Genomic DNA, 20,549 nt, shown 5'->3' with positions numbered 1-20,549 from the left:
ACACACACACACACACACAACCCTGGTGACTACACAAGTGTGTGTAGCACGGCACCCTGTCCTCCTCTTTCCTTTAAAAAGACAACTGAAAAAAAACAAGTGATCTGAGGTTCCAGCCGTCCATAGGCTGTAGATTAGGGAGAAAGATGAGACAGCCTGGAGAGTGATAACGTGCATGGCTGATGACGGCCTAAAATACTTGGCTCCTATACTTTCTTAATGCTGAGGGATTGTACCTTTTTCCAGACTGAGGGGAAACCTAATTCTATTCAAAGGTACAGATATTTTCCGACTGACTTTCCACCCACTGTGAATACTCAAAGTTCCCCAGAAACATCCCTAAAGAAACATCCAGAAGCCTTGATTGCCTTTGATCATGTGACACTCGGATGAATCACCCATCCCTGATGTTGACAATGTTTTTGGGAAATCATATTTCCCCCTTGGGATAGAAAATGGGTAGATCCTTCCTCTTGTGTGAGCGAAAACAATGTGGCTTGAGGTTTTCAGTTGATTTCAAATTCAAAACTCAAACTCCCCAGTTATTGTTTGTTCGTTACTTTTGTTTTGTTTTGTTTACTTTCCTAAATGAATTTGGAATAACAAATGAAAGCTTCTGTAAAGATTGAAGGGGAAAGTTTAAGACAACAATGTCTCTATGTTTCATTGAGTTGTGTAAATAAATGGAGGGCTGTCCATTTGAGGGAGATCATCGATGGATGACTGAGATATCCCAGAAGCCTGGGGGGTGGGGCTACCCGGCCGCAGCACAGGAGATAACAGATTTATAACTTAACTTCAGTTCCTTAGCCACTACATCTGTTTTTGATGGATTCCCTTTGTGCATATGTTTTTCAAGGTTTTTCTTAACAAAGGACTCTTTAAGTACAGAGTAACAAAGAGAATTCCACCAACCAATAGGAGAAACATTGGCAAATACATAGTTGAATAGACATGCACATGACACAACCTTTACCTACAGTACCCTCTATCCCATGTAGCAGAAATATTCCATGATACAACCTTTACCTACAGTACCCTCTATCCCATGTAGCAGAAATATTCCATGATACAACCTTTACCTACAGTACCCTCTATCCCATGTAGCAGAAATATTCCATGATACAACCTTTACCTACAGTACCCTCTATCCCATGTAGCAGAAATATTCCATGATACAACCTTTACCTACAGTACCCTCTATCCCATGTAGCAGAAATATTCCATGATACAACCTTTACCTACAGTACCCTCTATCCCATGTAGCAGAAATATTCCATGATACAACCTTTACCTACAGTACCCTCTATCCCATGTAGCAGAAATATTCCATGATACAACCTTTACCTACAGTACCCTCTATCCCATGTAGCAGAAATATTCCATGATACAACCTTTACCTACAGTACCCTCTATCCCATGTAGCAGAAATATTCCATGATACAACCTTTACCTACAGTACCCTCTATCCCATGTAGCAGAAATATTCCATGATACAACCTTTACCTACAGTACCCTCTATCCCATGTAGCAGAAATATTCCATGACACAACCTTTACCTACAGTACCCTCTATCCCATGTAGCAGAAATATTCCATGACACAACCTTTACCTACAGTACCCTCTATCCCATGTAGCAGAAATATTCCATGATACAACCTTTACCTACAGTACCCTCTATCCCATGTAGCAGAAATATTCCATGATACAACCTTTACCTACAGTACCCTCTATCCCATGTAGCAGAAATATTCCATGATACAACCTTTACCTACAGTACCCTCTATCCCATGTAGCAGAAATATTCCATGATACAACCTTTACCTACAGTACCCTCTATCCCATGTAGCAGAAATATTCCATGATACAACCTTTACCTACAGTACCCTCTATCCCATGTAGCAGAAATATTCCATGATACAACCTTTACCTACAGTACCCTCTATCCCATGTAGCAGAAATATTCCATGATACAACCTTTACCTACAGTACCCTCTATCCCATGTAGCAGAAATATTCCATGATACAACCTTTACCTACAGTACCCTCTATCCCATGTAGCAGAAATATTCCATGATACAACCTTTACCTACAGTACCCTCTATCCCATGTAGCAGAAATATTCCATGATACAACCTTTACCTACAGTACCCTCTATCCCATGTAGCAGAAATATTCCATGATACAACCTTTACCTACAGTACCCTCTATCCCATGTAGCAGAAATATTCCATGATACAACCTTTACCTACAGTACCCTCTATCCCATGTAGCAGAAATATTCCATGATACAACCTTTACCTACAGTACCCTCTATCCCATGTAGCAGAAATATTCCATGATACAACCTTTACCTACAGTACCCTCTATCCCATGTAGCAGAAATATTCCATGATACAACCTTTACCTACAGTACCCTCTATCCCATGTAGCAGAAATATTCCATGATACAACCTTTACCTACAGTACCCTCTATCCCATGTAGCAGAAATATTCCATGATACAACCTTTACCTACAGTACCCTCTATCCCATGTAGCAGAAATATTCCATGATACAACCTTTACCTACAGTACCCTCTATCCCATGTAGCAGAAATATTCCATGATACAACCTTTACCTACAGTACCCTCTATCCCATGTAGCAGAAATATTCCATGATACAACCTTTACCTACAGTACCCTCTATCCCATGTAGCAGAAATATTCCATGATACAACCTTTACCTACAGTAACCTCTATCCCATGTAGCAGAAATATTCCATGATACAACCTTTACCTACAGTACCCTCTATCCCATGTAGCAGAAATATTCCATGATACAACCTTTACCTACAGTACCCTCTATCCCATGTAGCAGAAATATTCCATGATACAACCTTTACCTACAGTACCCTCTATCCCATGTAGCAGAAATATTCCATGATACAACCTTTACCTACAGTACCCTCTATCCCATGTAGCAGAAATATTCCATGATACAACCTTTACCTACAGTACCCTCTATCCCATGTAGCAGAAATATTCCATGATACAACCTTTACCTACAGTACCCTCTATCCCATGTAGCAGAAATATTCCATGATACAACCTTTACCTACAGTACCCTCTATCCCATGTAGCAGAAATATTCCATGATACAACCTTTACCTACAGTACCCTCTATCCCATGTAGCAGAAATATTCCATGATACAACCTTTACCTACAGTACCCTCTATCCCATGTAGCAGAAATATTCCATGATACAACCTTTACCTACAGTACCCTCTATCCCATGTAGCAGAAATATTCCATGATACAACCTTTACCTACAGTACCCTCTATCCCATGTAGCAGAAATATTCCATGATACAACCTTTACCTACAGTACCCTCTATCCCATGTAGCAGAAATATTCCATGACACAACCTTTACCTACAGTACCCTCTATCCCATGTAGCAGAAATATTCCATGACACAACCTTTACCTACAGTACCCTCTATCCCATGTAGCAGAAATATTCCATGACACAACCTTTACCTACAGTACCCTCTATCCCATGTAGCAGAAATATTCCATGATACAACCTTTACCTACAGTACCCTCTATCCCATGTAGCAGAAATATTCCATGATACAACCTTTACCTACAGTACCCTCTATCCCATGTAGCAGAAATATTCCATGATACAACCTTTACCTACAGTACCCTCTATCCCATGTAGCAGAAATATTCCATGACACAACCTTTACCTACAGTACCCTCTATCCCATGTAGCAGAAATATTCCATGATACAACCTTTACCTACAGTACCCTCTATCCCATGTAGCAGAAATATTCCATGATACAACCTTTACCTACAGTACCCTCTATCCCATGTAGCAGAAATATTCCATGATACAACCTTTACCTACAGTACCCTCTATCCCATGTAGCAGAAATATTCCATGATACAACCTTTACCTACAGTACCCTCTATCCCATGTAGCAGAAATATTCCATGATACAACCTTTACCTACAGTACCCTCTATCCCATGTAGCAGAAATATTCCATGATACAACCTTTACCTACAGTACCCTCTATCCCATGTAGCAGAAATATTCCATGATACAACCTTTACCTACAGTACCCTCTATCCCATGTAGCAGAAATATTCCATGATACAACCTTTACCTACAGTACCCTCTATCCCATGTAGCAGAAATATTCCATGATACAACCTTTACCTACAGTACCCTCTATCCCATGTAGCAGAAATATTCCATGATACAACCTTTACCTACAGTACCCTCTATCCCATGTAGCAGAAATATTCCATGATACAACCTTTACCTACAGTACCCTCTATCCCATGTAGCAGAAATATTCCATGATACAACCTTTACCTACAGTACCCTCTATCCCATGTAGCAGAAATATTCCATGATACAACCTTTACCTACAGTACCCTCTATCCCATGTAGCAGAAATATTCCATGATACAACCTTTACCTACAGTACCCTCTATCCCATGTAGCAGAAATATTCCATGATACAACCTTTACCTACAGTACCCTCTATCCCATGTAGCAGAAATATTCCATGATACAACCTTTACCTACAGTACCCTCTATCCCATGTAGCAGAAATATTCCATGATACAACCTTTACCTACAGTACCCTCTATCCCATGTAGCAGAAATATTCCATGATACAACCTTTACCTACAGTACCCTCTATCCCATGTAGCAGAAATATTCCATGATACAACCTTTACCTACAGTACCCTCTATCCCATGTAGCAGAAATATTCCATGATACAACCTTTACCTACAGTACCCTCTATCCCATGTAGCAGAAATATTCCATGATACAACCTTTACCTACAGTACCCTCTATCCCATGTAGCAGAAATATTCCATGATACAACCTTTACCTACAGTACCCTCTATCCCATGTAGCAGAAATATTCCATGATACAACCTTTACCTACAGTACCCTCTATCCCATGTAGCAGAAATATTCCATGATACAACCTTTACCTACAGTACCCTCTATCCCATGTAGCAGAAATATTCCATGATACAACCTTTACCTACAGTACCCTCTATCCCATGTAGCAGAAATATTCCATGATACAACCTTTACCTACAGTACCCTCTATCCCATGTAGCAGAAATATTCCATGATACAACCTTTACCTACAGTACCCTCTATCCCATGTAGCAGAAATATTCCATGATACAACCTTTACCTACAGTACACTCTATCCCATGTAGCAGAAATATTCCATGATACAACCTTTACCTACAGTACCCTCTATCCCATGTAGCAGAAATATTCCATGATACAACCTTTACCTACAGTACCCTCTATCCCATGTAGCAGAAATATTCCATGATACAACCTTTACCTACAGTACACTCTATCCCATGTAGCAGAAATATTCCATGATACAACCTTTACCTACAGTACACTCTATCCCATGTAGCAGAAATATTCCATGATACAACCTTTACCTACAGTACCCTCTATCCCATGTAGCAGAAATATTCCAAAATGACATCATCCTATCCTATTTCCTTCTCAGAATCGTTTCGTCCTGGAGGGAGCGTTGGAGATCCAGGACCGTGGTCAGAACGCTCGGTTCGGCTCCTCGCTGGCCCCGGTCCCTGACCTGAACGGGGACGGCTTCAACGACATGGTGGTGGGGGCCCCGCTGGAGGATGACCATAGAGGAGCTATCTACGTCTTCTTCAGCCAACGCAACAGGATTCTGCGTAAATACAAACAGAGGATAGCTGCGATAGACATGGCCAGTGGCCTGCGCTACTTTGGCCGTAGTATCCATGGCAGTATGGACATGGACGAGGATGGCCTGGTGGACTTGGCCGTGGGCTCCCTGGGGGCAGCCGTGCTTCTATGGTAGGTCATTTAGATATTAACAAGTGTTCTACTGTTTCTATGGTAGGTCATTTAGATATTAACAAGTGTTCTACTGTTTCTATGGTAGGTCATTTAGATATTAACAAGTGTTCTACTGTTTCTCTGCTAGGTCATTTAGATATTAACAAGTGTTCTACTGTTTCTATGGTAGGTCATTTAGATATTAACAAGTGTTCTACTGTTTCTATGGTAGGTCATTTAGATATTAACAAGTGTTCTACTGTTTCTATGGTAGGTCATTTAGATATTAACAAGTGTTCTACTGTTTCTATGGTAGGTCATTTAGATATTAACAAGTGTTCTACTGTTTCTATGGTAGGTCATTTAGATATTAACAAGTGTTCTACTGTTTCTATGGTAGGTAACCTAGATATTAACAAGTGTTCTACTGTTCCTCTGCTAGGTAACCTAGATATTAACAAGTGTTCTACTGTTTCTCTGCTAGGTCATTTAGATATTAACAAGTGTTCTACTGTTTCTATGGTAGGTAACTTAGATATTAACAAGTGTTCTACTGTTTCTCTGCTAGGTAACTTAGATATTAACAAGTGTTCTACTCTTTCTCTGGTACTGTATGTATGTGGAGCATATAATCAACCACATTTATGATCATAACACTGTGTATGGTTCATCTGCAGGTCTCGCAGTGTCGTCCGAATTCACGCCAACATCAGGTTTGAACCCAGCAAGATCAACATCTTTGTGAAGGACTGTGAGAGGGGAGGCAAGGACGTGACCTGCATGTCAGCCGTAGTGTGTCTAAACGTCACCGCCCGGACAGCCATACCTCCTACACAGGAAGTGGGTGAGTGTTCAAAAGTGGCCAATTAAGTCACGTTATAGACTATAATGTAGCCTGCATCCTTCTACTGATTATAGCTTCAGTGCAAAATATGTCAGATTGACTCCAACTACCTTGAGATATTGCTGATGTTGCTGAACTCTTTCTCTGCACTTCTGATAATATGGGTTCTGTTTAAGCCGCCCACTGCTTACAGATTTTATGGGGATGAGAACTAAACAAATAAAACTGGATTCATCTTAGTAGATGTAATAGCCCAGTGGAGCCACAAAGCCTTTTTTCTATTCAGGAAGAAGTTTATTCACTGTTGTTCCTTCACTGTACAGTCAACAGAGGACCTCATTGTCTTTCAGGCAAAACTGACATCTTGATTAACTCTACAGTTGATCTCCTACTATTCTATGTTTAGAGCAAAGCTTAGCCTTTCCAAGCCTGTTCTATGTTTAGAGCAAAGCTTAGCCTTTCCAAGCCTGTTCTATGTTTAGAGCAAAGCTTAGCCTTTCCAAGCCTGTTCTATGTTTAGAGCAAAGCTTAGCCTTTCCAAGCCTGTTCTATGTTTAGAGCAAAGCTTAGCCTTTCCAAGCCTGTTCTATGTTTAGAGCAAAGCTTAGAACAGGCTTGGAAAGGCTATGTTTAGAGCAAAGCTTAGCCTTTCCAAGCCTGCTACACATTGGCTAAGGATCAAGTAAGCACTAGAAGTAATGCAGTTCAGAGATTCATAGTTGAAATCATGATCCAAACGTGTATTGCTCAATGTCTCTGCTTGGTTGTTGTTGAGTCAGTCAGACCGCTCTTTTGTTGGCTCACTGAGTGAAAGGGTGATGGCTTCTTGCCCCAGAGCAGAGCCACAGGAAAATGTTTCCTCGCTATCAGTGACAGTTTAGGATATCATTCCATCTGCCAAACACATATGCTGCAGGCTACAGAGCGGTTACGGACATGCTATGCCAACTGCTACATCTGATGAGAACTGATCTGGATTATCCTAGCCTCTGACTGTTAATTAGCCAAGCATTCTGTATGTAAATTGCCCTCTGAATAGTATGCATTCTGTCCACTATACTCATTTAATTTTTATGGTGGCAATATAATCAGGCTGATGGTTGTCAGGCTGCGGATAACCCGACATGGCTACCCCACACTTCTGCCGTGAGCCCGGAATCTCTCTGGAGACCGTTTCGGTTGCCGTGGCTCTGAGGTGTTGAATCACCGACAGTGGCCCACCCGTGCTCTGACACAAGGTATCCCTGGTCACAATTTGTTTTAAAGGTTGAGGCCTGTTGGCTCAGATTTTCCCCCTTGTGTGGGACTATAGGAGGCAGGCTAAGGAGGCTGGCTAAGGAGGCAGGCTAAGGAGGCTGGCTAAGGAGGCAGGCTAAGGAGGCAGGCTAAGGAGGCAGGCTAAGGAGGCAGGCTAAGGAGGCTGGCTAAGGAGGCTGGCTAAGGAGGCATTGAGGCGTGGATGTTTCTGGTTAACCTCCCAACCTCCCGCCATCTTTGTCAAATATGTTAGACGGGCCAAACCAATAGGAAGAAGCTTCAGAAAGTTATCTTGTCCTCCGTCGGGACGGTTGGACATCTAGGGGACACTGAACAGTGGGAACACATTGATTTGATTTCCCCTCATTATCACGTCTGGTCTAGTAACATCTGTCAGATGTGCTGCTGCTGCTGCTGGTGTTGCAAGTCTGTTGTGTTCGACTGTACAAGGAAGAATAAACTTTGAGAAAAGAGATATCTCCAAATGTGCTTAAGGTAACACGCCTTCAACTTTAAGCAGCATCTGATGGAAATGGAAAGAGCATGTGTTCAACATCCACTGAAGTAGCTAGCAACTTTAATAGATACAGTAGTTGCCGTGGTAACCAACCAAACAGACTTGCTAGTTTAGCTAACCAAACCATCAGTTCCAGCTTGCCATTATGAACATTGAATTCAACAATGCCAATAATGTTATCAATTGAACTTTTTCTTTTAAAAAGCAGCTCAAATATAGAACATGTAAGAATGAACTATAGTCATTGAATTCTACCGTGCAAATATACCATACGTTATAGGGAAATAATGCACACTCTAGAATGGTCTTCAAGCCAATCAGAAAGAAATGTAACAATGTCATGGTATAATGGAGAAAGTAGGTATGAGGTATGGGAGACCAGTGTACTCTCCAGTTGGCATGCTTAGTAGGGTAATGTGCATTAGCTCTGGATTTTATGGTATTTTCCCCAAGCTATTAAAGTGCGGTGCAATAAATAACGTGCCTCTTAAACAGTGTGGGTTGGAAATGAATCACTTCCAAAGCCATATGGCTCAAGAGGTCTAGTCAACTCTCTCAACTCTGGAGTAGTCACTCACTCAAATGTCCTCAACTGAGACGTTGTTTCAGTTCCTCGACGGTGGCTCTTGGATATTGTCCAAGTTTATTTTTTGTAATGTAATCTGTGCTGCTTCTGGTCCTTACTTTATAGAAAATAAAGTACTGTAGTATAGAACATGTTTCCAACAGTTATGCTCCCTCTTTCTTCATCTCTCTAGCTATCACTTACAACACCACCATTGGGGAGCGTCGATTCAACCCCAGAGCCATAATGGATGAGCCTGATAAACTGCTGTTTCAAAACCTGACCCTGCTTTCTGGAGAGGAGACCTGTCAACACATCTACTTCTATGTCATGGTGAGCACTGACTGAACTCTAGCTGAATTCCAAATCAACATCTAGACTCTAACCTATCCGGTAGATCTGAGAATATTGGATAGGTGGAAGCAATATGACTACATTTACATACAGCCAATCAGAAGGTAAGACAGAGACTTGAGATGGTATTATCCAGAGCCATGTATTTAGATAATTGGGACAACTTTTAGAATTGTAAATATTATTCTAGACATTCAGTTGCATAGCAATATTGAAATATTCCCCCATGTAATGTTAATGGGGGGTAACATGGTCAATTCATAATGCAGAAACCTCAATGTCCTGACAATCTAAATACATGCCTCTGGTTTAATCCTGTCATTGTAATGTTTCCTATTCTATTCTATCATTATAACGTTTCCTACTCTATCCTATCATTATAACGTTTCCTACTCTATCCTATCATTACAACGTTTCCTTCTCTATCCTATCATTATAACGTTTCCTACTCTATCCTATCATTATAACGTTTCCTATTCTATCCTATCATTATAACGTTTCCTATTCTATTCTATCATTATAACGTTTCCTACTCTATCCTATCATTATAACGTTTCCTACTCTATCCTATCATTATAACGTTTCCTACTCTATTCTATCATTATAACGTTTCCTACTCTATCCGATCATTATAACGTTTCCTACTCTATCCTATCATTATAACGTTTCCTATTCTATCCTATCATTATAACGTTTCCTATTCTATTCTATCATTATAACGTTTCCTACTCTATCCGATCATTATAACGTTTCCTACTCTATCCTATCATTATAACGTTTCCTACTCTATCCTAATATTATGTTTCCTATTCTATCCTATCTTTATAACGTTTCCTATTCTATCCTATCATTATAACGTTTCCTATTCTATCCTTATAACATTTCCTATTCTGTCCTAACATTATGTTTCCTACTCTGTCCTATCATTATAACGTTTCCTATTCTATCATTATAACGTTTCCTACTCTATCCTAATATTATGTTTCCTATTCTATCCTATCATTATAACGTTTCCTATTCTATCCTAACATTATAACGTTTCCTATTCTGTCCTAACATTATGTTTCCTATTCTATCATTATAACGTTTCCTATTCTATCCTATCATTATAACGTTTCCTATTCTATCCTATCATTATAACGTTTCCTACTCTATCCTATCATTATAACGTTTCCTATTCTATCCTATCATTATAACGTTTCCTACTCTATCCTATCATTATAACGTTTCCTACTCTATCCTATCATTATAACGTTTCCTATTCTATCCTATCATTATAACGTTTCCTATTCTATCCTATCATTATAACGTTTCCTACTCTATCCTATCATTATAACGTTTCCTACTCTATCCTAATATTATGTTTCCTATTCTATCCTATCATTATAACGTTTCCTATTCTATCCTAACATTATAACGTTTCCTATTCTATCCTAACATTATAACGTTTCCTATTCTGTCCTAACATTATGTTTCCTATTCTATCATTATAACGTTTCCTATTCTATCCTATCATTATAACGTTTCCTATTCTATCCTATCATTATAACGTTTCCTACTCTATCCTATCATTATAACGTTTCCTATTCTATCCTATCATTATAACGTTTCATTCTCTTTCCTAACATTTTCTTTTCCTTTACATTTTAGTCATTTAGCAGACGCTCTTATCCAGAGCGACTTACAGTAGTGAATGCATACATTTCATACAATTTCATACATTTTTTTTCTTTTCTGTGCTGGCCCCCCGTGGGAATCGAACCCACAACGCTCACGAACCCACAACCCTGGCGTTGCAAACGACCATGCTCTACCAACTGAGCTACAGGGAAGGCCCCTACTCTATCCTATCATTATAACGTTTCCTATTCTATCCTATCATTATAACGTTTCCTACTCTATCCTATCATTATAACGTTTCCTACTCTATCCTATCATTATAACGTTTCCTACTCTATCCTATCATTATAACGTTTCCTACTCTATCCTATCATTATAACGTTTCCTACTCTATCCTATCATTATAACTGTCACGGTTATCATCTGGAATGGAGGACCAAAACGCAGCAGGAATGTGGATGCTCATCTTGATATTTATTTGAACCAAGAAAACACCAAAATAACAAACGAAGAACGAACGATCAACAAAACAGTCTTGTAAGGCTCACACACGCAAAACAAGAAACAATCTCCCACAAACACTAAACCAAACACATACCCATATATAGGACTCTCAATCAGAGGCAACGAGAAAGCACCTGCCTCCAATTGAGAGTCCAACCCCCCATTAACCTAAACATAGAAATACAACTAACTAGACTAAACATAGAAATACATTAACATAGAACAGTGCCCAAAAACCCCGGAATACATAAATCAAATACCCTTCTACAAAACCACCACCCCGAACCACATAAAACAAATACCCTCTGCCACGTCCTGACCAAACTACAATAACAAATAACCCTTATACTGGTCAGGACGTGACAATAACGTTTCGTATTCTATCCTAACATTATGTTTCCTATTCTATCCTATCATTATAACGTTTCCTACTCTATCCTATCATTATAACGTTTCCTACTCTATCCTATCATTATAACGTTTCCTACTCTATCCTATCATTATAACGTTTCCTACTCTATCCTATCATTATAACGTTTCCTATTCTATCCTATCATTATAACGTTTCCTATTCTATCCTATCATTATAACGTTTCCTATTCTATCCTATCATTATAACGTTTCCTATTCTATCCTAACATTATAACGTTTCCTACTCTATCCTATCATTATAACGTTTCCTATTCTATCCTATCATTATAACGTTTCCTACTCTATCCTATCATTATAACGTTTCCTACTCTATCCTATCATTATAACGTTTCCTATTCCTCAGTGTGTTGTGACGGTTATGGTTCATGATGTATGGTGTGATACAGTTGAAATAACACTGATCCTCCCCACGTGTTGTTGATCCAGGAGACCACGGACTACGTGAGGCCCATCGTGTTCACTGTGGCGGTGGCACTGCAGGATCCCGACCAGGGCCCTGCGCTGGACGACACCTGGCCCACCACCGTCAGGACTGAGGTGAGACACACACATCTGACCCTTGACCACTGACAATCAGCACTTCTTGTTTAGCTCTTATGTAATCACTGATTAGAAATGTCTGGACAGGTAAAAAACATTTGCTGGAACCCTTCCGTTCATCTGTCCAATCATATCTAATCAGTGATCCCTTCAAGGAAGCGATGAAGAAAGGAAGCGCTTTGAGCGGGTCACATGACTGCTTGACCTGAGCACTAACCAGTCATCTCCTTGTTTAGCTCTTAGTCTACAGCCTTATGGGTGGTATTGTAGCGATTAAGGGGAACATACAGGGGCTTGAACCAGTGACACTATGGTTTGCAGGGCAAGCATAGTACTCGCTGTACCATAAAGGTAGACCTCTTGGCCTCTAAGAACACTTGGCATAGCCGTACTATGATATGGATGTCATTGTAACTGAGTATCTTGCTCTCTACTAGCTTCCCTTCTGGAATGGCTGTGATGAGGATGACCGCTGTGTACCAGGCCTGTCCTTACAGAGTACAACTGACCTGCTGTCTTGGAGGTGAGCGCACACACACACACACACCACACCACACACACAGATCAGAATATATTACTTTCTCCCTCTCCCCCTCACAGGCAGTTCTGTGGGAATGTAGTCCACTCCAGGGGTGTGATGTGTCGACGTCTGTCCGAAGGAGGGGCGGAGGGGTCAGAGCGAGTGATGGAGGGATCGAGGAGGAGGATGGTGGTGGACGTTCGTCTGGAGAACAGGGGAGAGAACGCCTATGGAGCCCGCCTCAACATCACAAACACTCCTAACCTACGATTCTCTAGTCTCATAGTCAAGGTGAGGATTCACAGTGCATTGGATTTATAGACCACTATTCCAGGACCAAAGACTATAGTGCAACAATGCAGTCCAATAAATGGCAGTACAGTAGACAACAGTACACCAGTACAGCAGACAACAGTACTGCAGTCAACAGTACACCAGTACTGCAGTCAACAGTACACCAGTACTGCAGACAACAGTACACCAGTACTGCAGTCAACAGTACACTAGTACTGCAGACAATAGTACACCAGTACTGCAGACAACAGTACACCAGTACTGCAGACAACAGTACACCAGTACTGCAGACAACAGTACACCAGTACTGCAGACAAAAAGTACAGCAGACAACAGTCCATCGGTACAGCCGACAACAGTCCATCGGTACAGCAGACAACAGTCCACTAGTACAGCAGACAACAGTCCACTAGTACAGCAGACAACAGTCCACTAGTACAGCAGACAACAGTCCACCAGTACAGCAGACAACAGTCCACCAGTACAGCAGACAACAGTCCACCAGTACAGCAGACAACAGTACACCAATACTGCAGACAACAGTCCACCAGTACAGCAGACAATAGTCCACCAGTACAGCAGACAACAGTCCACCAGTACAGCAGACAACAGTCCACCAGTACAGCAGACAACAGTCCACCAGTACAGCAGACAACAGTCCACCAGTACAGCAGACAACAGTCCACCAGTACAGCAGACTATAGTACACCAGTACAGCAGACTATAGTACACCAGTACAGCAGACAACAGTACACCAGTACAGCAGAATATAGTACACCAGTACAGCAGACTATAGTACACCAGTACAGCAGACAACAGTACACCAGTACAGCAGAATATAGTACACCAGTACAGCAGACAACAGTACACCAGTACAGCAGACAACAGTACACCAGTACAGCAGACAACAGTACACCAGTACAGCAGACTATAGTACACCAGTACAGCAGACTATAGTCCACCAGTACAGCAGACAACAGTACACCAGTCAACAGTACACCAGTACAGCAGACAACAGTACACCAGTACAGCAGACTATAGTACACCAGTACAGCAGACAACAGTCCACCAGTACAGCAGACAACAGTACACCAGTACAGCAGACAACAGTACACCAGTACAGCAGACAACAGTGCACCAATACAGCAGACAATAGTACACCAGTACAGCAGACTATAGTACACCAGTACAGCAGACTATTGTACACCAGTACAGCAGACTATTGTACACCAGTACAGCAGACAATAGTACACCAGTACAGCAGACAATAGTACACCAGTACAGCAGACTATAGTACACCAGTACAGCAGACTATAGTACACCAGTACAGCAGACTATAGTACACCAGTACAGCAGACTATAGTACACCAGTACAGCAGACTATAGTACACCAGTAGAGCAGACTATAGTACACCAGTACAGCAGAATATAGTCCACCAGTACAGCAGACAACAGTCAACCAGTACAGCAGACATCAGTACACCAGTACAGCAGACTATAGTACACCAGTGCAGCAGACTATAGTACACCAGTGCAGCAGACTATAGTCCACCAGTACAGCAGACAACAGTACACCAGTCAACAGTACACCAGTACAGCAGACAACAGTACACCAGTACAGCAGACTATAGTACACCAGTACAGCAGACAACAGTCCACCAGTACAGCAGACAACAGTCCACCAGTACAGCAGACAACAGTCCACCAGTACAGCAGACAACAGTGCACCAGTACAGCAGACAACAGTGCACCAGTACAGCAGACAATAGTACACCAGTACAGCAGACTATAGTACACCAGTACAGCAGACTATTGTACACCAGTACAGCAGACTATTGTACACCAGTACAGCAGACAACAGTACACCAGTACAGCAGACAACAGTACACCGGTACAGCAGACAACAGTACACCAGTACAGCAGACTATAGTACACCAGTACAGCAGACTATAGTACACCAGTACAGCAGACAACAGTCCACCGGTACAGCAGACAACAGTCCACCAGTACAGCAGACAGCAGTACACCAGTACAGCAGACAACAGTACACCAGTACAGCAGACAACAGTCCACCAGTAGAGCAGACTATAGTACACCAGTACAGCAGAATATAGTACACCAGTACAGCAGACAACAGTCCACCAGTACAGCAGACAACAGTCCACCAGTACAGCAGACATCAGTACACCAGTACAGCAGACTATTGTCCACCAGTGCAGCAGACTATAGTCCACCAGTACAGCAGACAACAGTACACCAGTCAACAGTACACCAGTACAGCAGACAACAGTACACCAGTACAGCAGACTATAGTACACCAGTACAGCAGACAACAGTCCACCAGTACAGCAGACAACAGTCCACCAGTACAGCAGACAACAGTACACCAGTACAGCAGACAACAGTGGGACCAGTACAGCAGACAACAGTACACCAGTACAGCAGACTATAGTACACCAGTACAGCAGACAACAGTCCACCAGTACAGCAGACTATAGTACACCCAGTACAGCAGACTATAGTACACCAGTACAGCAGAATATAGTACACCAGTACAGCAGACAACAGTCCACCAGTACAGCAGACAACAGTCCACCAGTACAGCAGACATCAGTACACCAGTACAGCAGACTATAGTACACCAGTGCAGCAGACTATAGTCCACCAGTACAGCAGACAACAGTACACCAGTCAACAGTACACCAGACAACAGTACACCAGTACAGCAGACTATAGTACACCAGTACAGCAGACAACAGTCCACCAGTACAGCAGACAACAGTCCACCAGTACAGCAGACAACAGTCCACCAGTACAGCAGACAACAGTCCACCAGTACAGCAGACAACAGTCCACCAGTACAGCAGACAACAGTGCACCAGTACAGCAGACAATAGTACACCAGTACAGCAGACTATAGTACACCAGTACAGCAGACTATTGTACACCAGTACAGCAGACTATTGTACACCATTACAGCAGACAACAGTACACCAGTACAGCAGACAACAGTACACCAGTACAGCAGACAACAGTACACCAGTACAGCAGACTATAGTACACCAGTACAGCAGACTATAGTACACCAGTACAGCAGACAACAGTCCACCAGTACAGCAGACAACAGTCCACCAGTACAGCAGACAGCAGTCCACCAGTACAGCAGACAACAGTCCACCAGTACAGCAGACAACAGTCCACCAGTACAGCAGACAACAGTCCACCAGTACAGCAGACTATAGTACACCAGTACAGCAGACAACAGTACACCAGTACAGCAGACTATAGTACACCAGTACAGCAGACAACAGTACACCAGTACAGCAGACAACAGTACACCAGTACAGCAGACAACAGTACACCAGTACAGCAGACAACAGTACACCAGTACAGCAGACTATAGTACACCAGTACAGCAGACAACAGTACACCAGTCAACAGTACACCAGTACAGCAGACAACAGTACACCAGTACAGCAGACTATAGTACACCAGTACAGCAGACTATAGTACACCAGTACAGCAGACAACAGTCCACCAGTACAGCAGACAACAGTGCACCAGTACAGCAGACAACAGTACACCAGTACAGCAGACAACAGTGCACCAGTACAGCAGACTATTGTACACCAGTACAGCAGACTATAGTACACCAGTACAGCAGACAACAGTCCACCAGTACAGCAGACAATAGTACACCAGTACAGCAGAATATAGTACACCAGTACAGCAGACAACAGTACACCAGTACAGCAGACATCAGTACACCAGTACAGCAGACATCAGTACACCAGTACAGCAGACTATAGTACACCAGTACAGCAGACTATAGTCCACCAGTACAGCAGACAACAGTACACCAGTCAACAGTACACCAGTACAGCAGACAACAGTACACCAGTACAGCAGACTATAGTACACCAGTACAGCAGACAACAGTCCACCAGTACAGCAGACAACAGTACACCAGTACAGCAGACAACAGTACACCAGTACAGCAGACAAAAGTGCACCAGTACAGCAGACAATAGTACACCAGTACAGCAGACTATAGTACACCAGTACAGCAGACTATTGTACACCAGTACAGCAGACAATAGTACACCAGTACAGCAGACTATAGTACACCAGTACAGCAGACTATAGTACACCAGTACAGCAGACTATAGTACACCAGTACAGCAGACTATAGTACACCAGTACAGCAGACTATAGTACACCAGTAGAGCAGACTATAGTACACCAGTAGAGCAGACTATAGTACACCAGTACAGCAGACTATAGTACACCAGTACTTGCTTGTTGCACCCTCGACAACTACTATGATTATTATTATTTGACCATGCTGGTCATTTGTGAACATTTTAACATATTAACATCTTGACCATGTTCTGTTATAATATCCACCCTGCACAGCCAGAAGAGGACTGGCCACCCCTCATAGCCTGGTTCCTCTCTAGGTTTCTTCCTAGGTTTTTGGCCTTTCTAGGGAGTTTTTCCTAGGGAGTTTTTCCTAGCCACCGTGCTTCTTTCACATGCTTTGCTTGCTGTTTGGGGTTTTAGGCTGGGTTTCTGTACAGCACTTTGAGAATATCAGCTGATGTACGAAGGGCTATATAAAAATAAATTTGATTTGATTTGATTTGACCAGTACAGCAGACTATAGTCCACCAGTACAGCAGACAACAGTCCACCAGTACAGCAGACAACAGTACACCAGTACAGCAGACAACAGTACACCAGTACAGCAGACTATAGTACACCAGTACAGCAGACAACAGTACACCAGTACAGCAGACAACAGTACACCAGTACAGCAGACAACAGTACACCAGTACAGCAGACAACAGTACACCAGTACAGCAGACAACAGTACACCAGTACAGCAGACTATAGTACACCAGTACAGCAGACAACAGTACACCAGTACAGCAGACTATAGTACACCAGTACAGCAGACTATAGTACAGCAGACAACAGTACACCAGTACAGCAGACAACAGTACACCAGTACAGCAGACAACAGTACACCAGTACAGCAGACAACAGTACACCAGTACAGCAGACAACAGTACACCAGTACAGCAGACTATAGTACACCAGTACAGCAGACTACAGTACACCAGTACAGCAGACTATAGTAAACCAGTACAGCAGACTATAGTAAACCAGTACAGCAGACAACAGTCCACCAGCAGCGCAGAGTCACAGAAACAGTGCTTGGTTGACTGCTCACAGAAGTCAGTGTAAAGATGATTTGGCCAGTCACCTTTAGACTAGTACAGTCTGTCTATTGAAGAACAAGTCTTCCTCAAATACAGTATGGAGTACTACTGCACCTGTTCTAGCCATATAGAATATAATTATTCCAGGGGGAAGTCAGGCTTGTCTGATGGAGAAGCTTGTCTCTCTCATTGTTCTCTCAGTCACTGAGTTTGTTTTATCTCTGTTTCCATCTCAGGACAACTCGGATATCAAGATAGAGTGTCGCAGTGAGGACAGACAGAGGCATGAGAAGACCTGCAACGTCAGCGCTCCCTTCATGAGAACCAAGACTCAGGTGAGTGGGAGTCCCTTTAGTAACACGGCATTCAAGGTAGACCACACTGAGACACAGTTCACCACAATGCACCATACCAGACCGTTCATGACCACAGGGTACCACAGCTGCTCTTAGTGGAGTACTGTAGCATATCATGGACCAGATTAGGCGACCATAGACCGCAACAGTGCTTACCAGAACAGTAAACCAAAACAGTGGACCATTAAAGACCATAGTAAAGTAGTACAGACCGTTTGCAACCACAGAGTTGATCAAGGTGCACCATGGTTAATCTATATGGGGTTGATCCTGGACATTTTACAATCACGTCACCCACCTATCCCACGTACCCAACCCAACCAACTCCCAACAAGAGGGCTGTCAGCAGTGTGCCCTCCGCACACCAATCTGGCAACCATCACCCCCACTTTAATATTGTCAATATTATTGGGCAACAGTTCTCCTGAGCTTATCAAACACAGCCAAAACAGAATATCAGCTACCATTCTTTTAATAAGATCAGTGATTGTTTTCATAAATTACATCTCACAGTAGATAACCGTGAAACAATGTTATTGATGGTTGCATTATGTAACTTTGTGACTTTTGGCTGTCGCTTCTTGCTTGGAAACTTCAAACTCTTTGTACTGTTCTGTTTTTCTACTTTGCAGGCCACTAATGTCCCATTCGGCCCTTAAATCTGTGGACATTTTAAGTTCATATATGAATCCAATTGTCCTCTGGGGCCAAGGGTTTGTTGTTAAATTACTAAACTGAATCAGTCTATTACAGTTGCTGAGAAGAGCGTAGAGATTTCAGCCCTTGGTCTTTTATAATCAGGCCGAGATGATGAAAATGATGCAGTACTCTTGTTCACTTTAAGTATGTTATAGGAGTACGGTATTACGCATCACTGAATGAGAGGTCTAGAAGGAAATGACTGTTTGTTCAGTGTACATGGTAAAATAGTTTAATGAATCTCTCTATCCAACACTGCATTTGGACCATTGATGTATTGTAGACTACAGAGGATGCTTTCCTTTGCTTGGAGCATCAGACAGGATCAAAATGAAGATAGATACAGTATGAAGAGATACTTTAATGATATGTTCTGCTATATATTCCCCTATCTGATTGTCTGTTTCAACTTCCTGCCTGTTGTTTAGCATCATTTTCCCCACTTACATCTTCCCTTCCCAGGCCTGTAACGACAACCACATGTATTAGTCTTGTCAGCTGTATGTTTTGTATTATATTGCATTGGGTTGTACTTTTTTGAAAGAGCCATGTTTGAATCTACACTCTTCGGGGAAAAAAGTGCTATCTAGAGCCTAAAGGGGTTCTTTAACTGTCCCAATAGAAGAACCACTTTAAGTTCCAGGTAGAACCATTTTGGGTTCCATGTAGAACCTTTTTTCCACAGGGTTCTCTCTCCATCTGGCTGCCTGTGCCCCTCCTCTCTCTCCATCCTATCTCCTGTACTCCTCCTCTCTCTCCATCCTGCCTCCTGCACTCCTCCTCTCAATCCATCCAGCCTCCTGCACTCCTCCTCTCTCTCCGTCCTACCTCCTGTACTCCTCCTCTCTCTCCATCCGGCCTTGTGTACCCCTCCTCTCTCCCATCCGGCCTCGTATAACCCTCTCTCCCTCCCTCCTGCCTTTCATGAGGTGCTGAATTTTCAGTTAAAAGTA

At 42.3% G+C, this 20,549-nt stretch overlaps 1 protein-coding gene across 1 annotated transcript in view; it reads left to right on the top strand.

Moving 5' to 3' along the window:
- LOC106562707 (integrin alpha-11) overlaps positions 1 to 20,549 on the top strand; it is a 141,539-nt gene that overhangs the window by 78,818 nt on the left and 42,172 nt on the right. Inside the window, exons 14-20 of the mRNA XM_045708429.2 lie at positions 5,553 to 5,887; positions 6,547 to 6,713; positions 9,246 to 9,385; positions 12,389 to 12,499; positions 12,940 to 13,025; positions 13,103 to 13,313; positions 18,778 to 18,876. Coding sequence (XP_045564385.1) covers positions 5,553 to 5,887; positions 6,547 to 6,713; positions 9,246 to 9,385; positions 12,389 to 12,499; positions 12,940 to 13,025; positions 13,103 to 13,313; positions 18,778 to 18,876 — 1,149 coding nt within the window. The remainder of the gene's footprint in view (positions 1 to 5,552; positions 5,888 to 6,546; positions 6,714 to 9,245; positions 9,386 to 12,388; positions 12,500 to 12,939; positions 13,026 to 13,102; positions 13,314 to 18,777; positions 18,877 to 20,549) is intronic.

This window comes from Salmo salar, chromosome 26 (assembly GCF_965601325.2).
Source record: "Salmo salar chromosome 26, fSalSal1, whole genome shotgun sequence".
NCBI lineage: Eukaryota > Metazoa > Chordata > Actinopteri > Salmoniformes > Salmonidae > Salmo > Salmo salar.
Note: the sequence above shows the minus strand (reverse complement) of the source record. Positions and strands in the feature narration are given on the sequence as shown.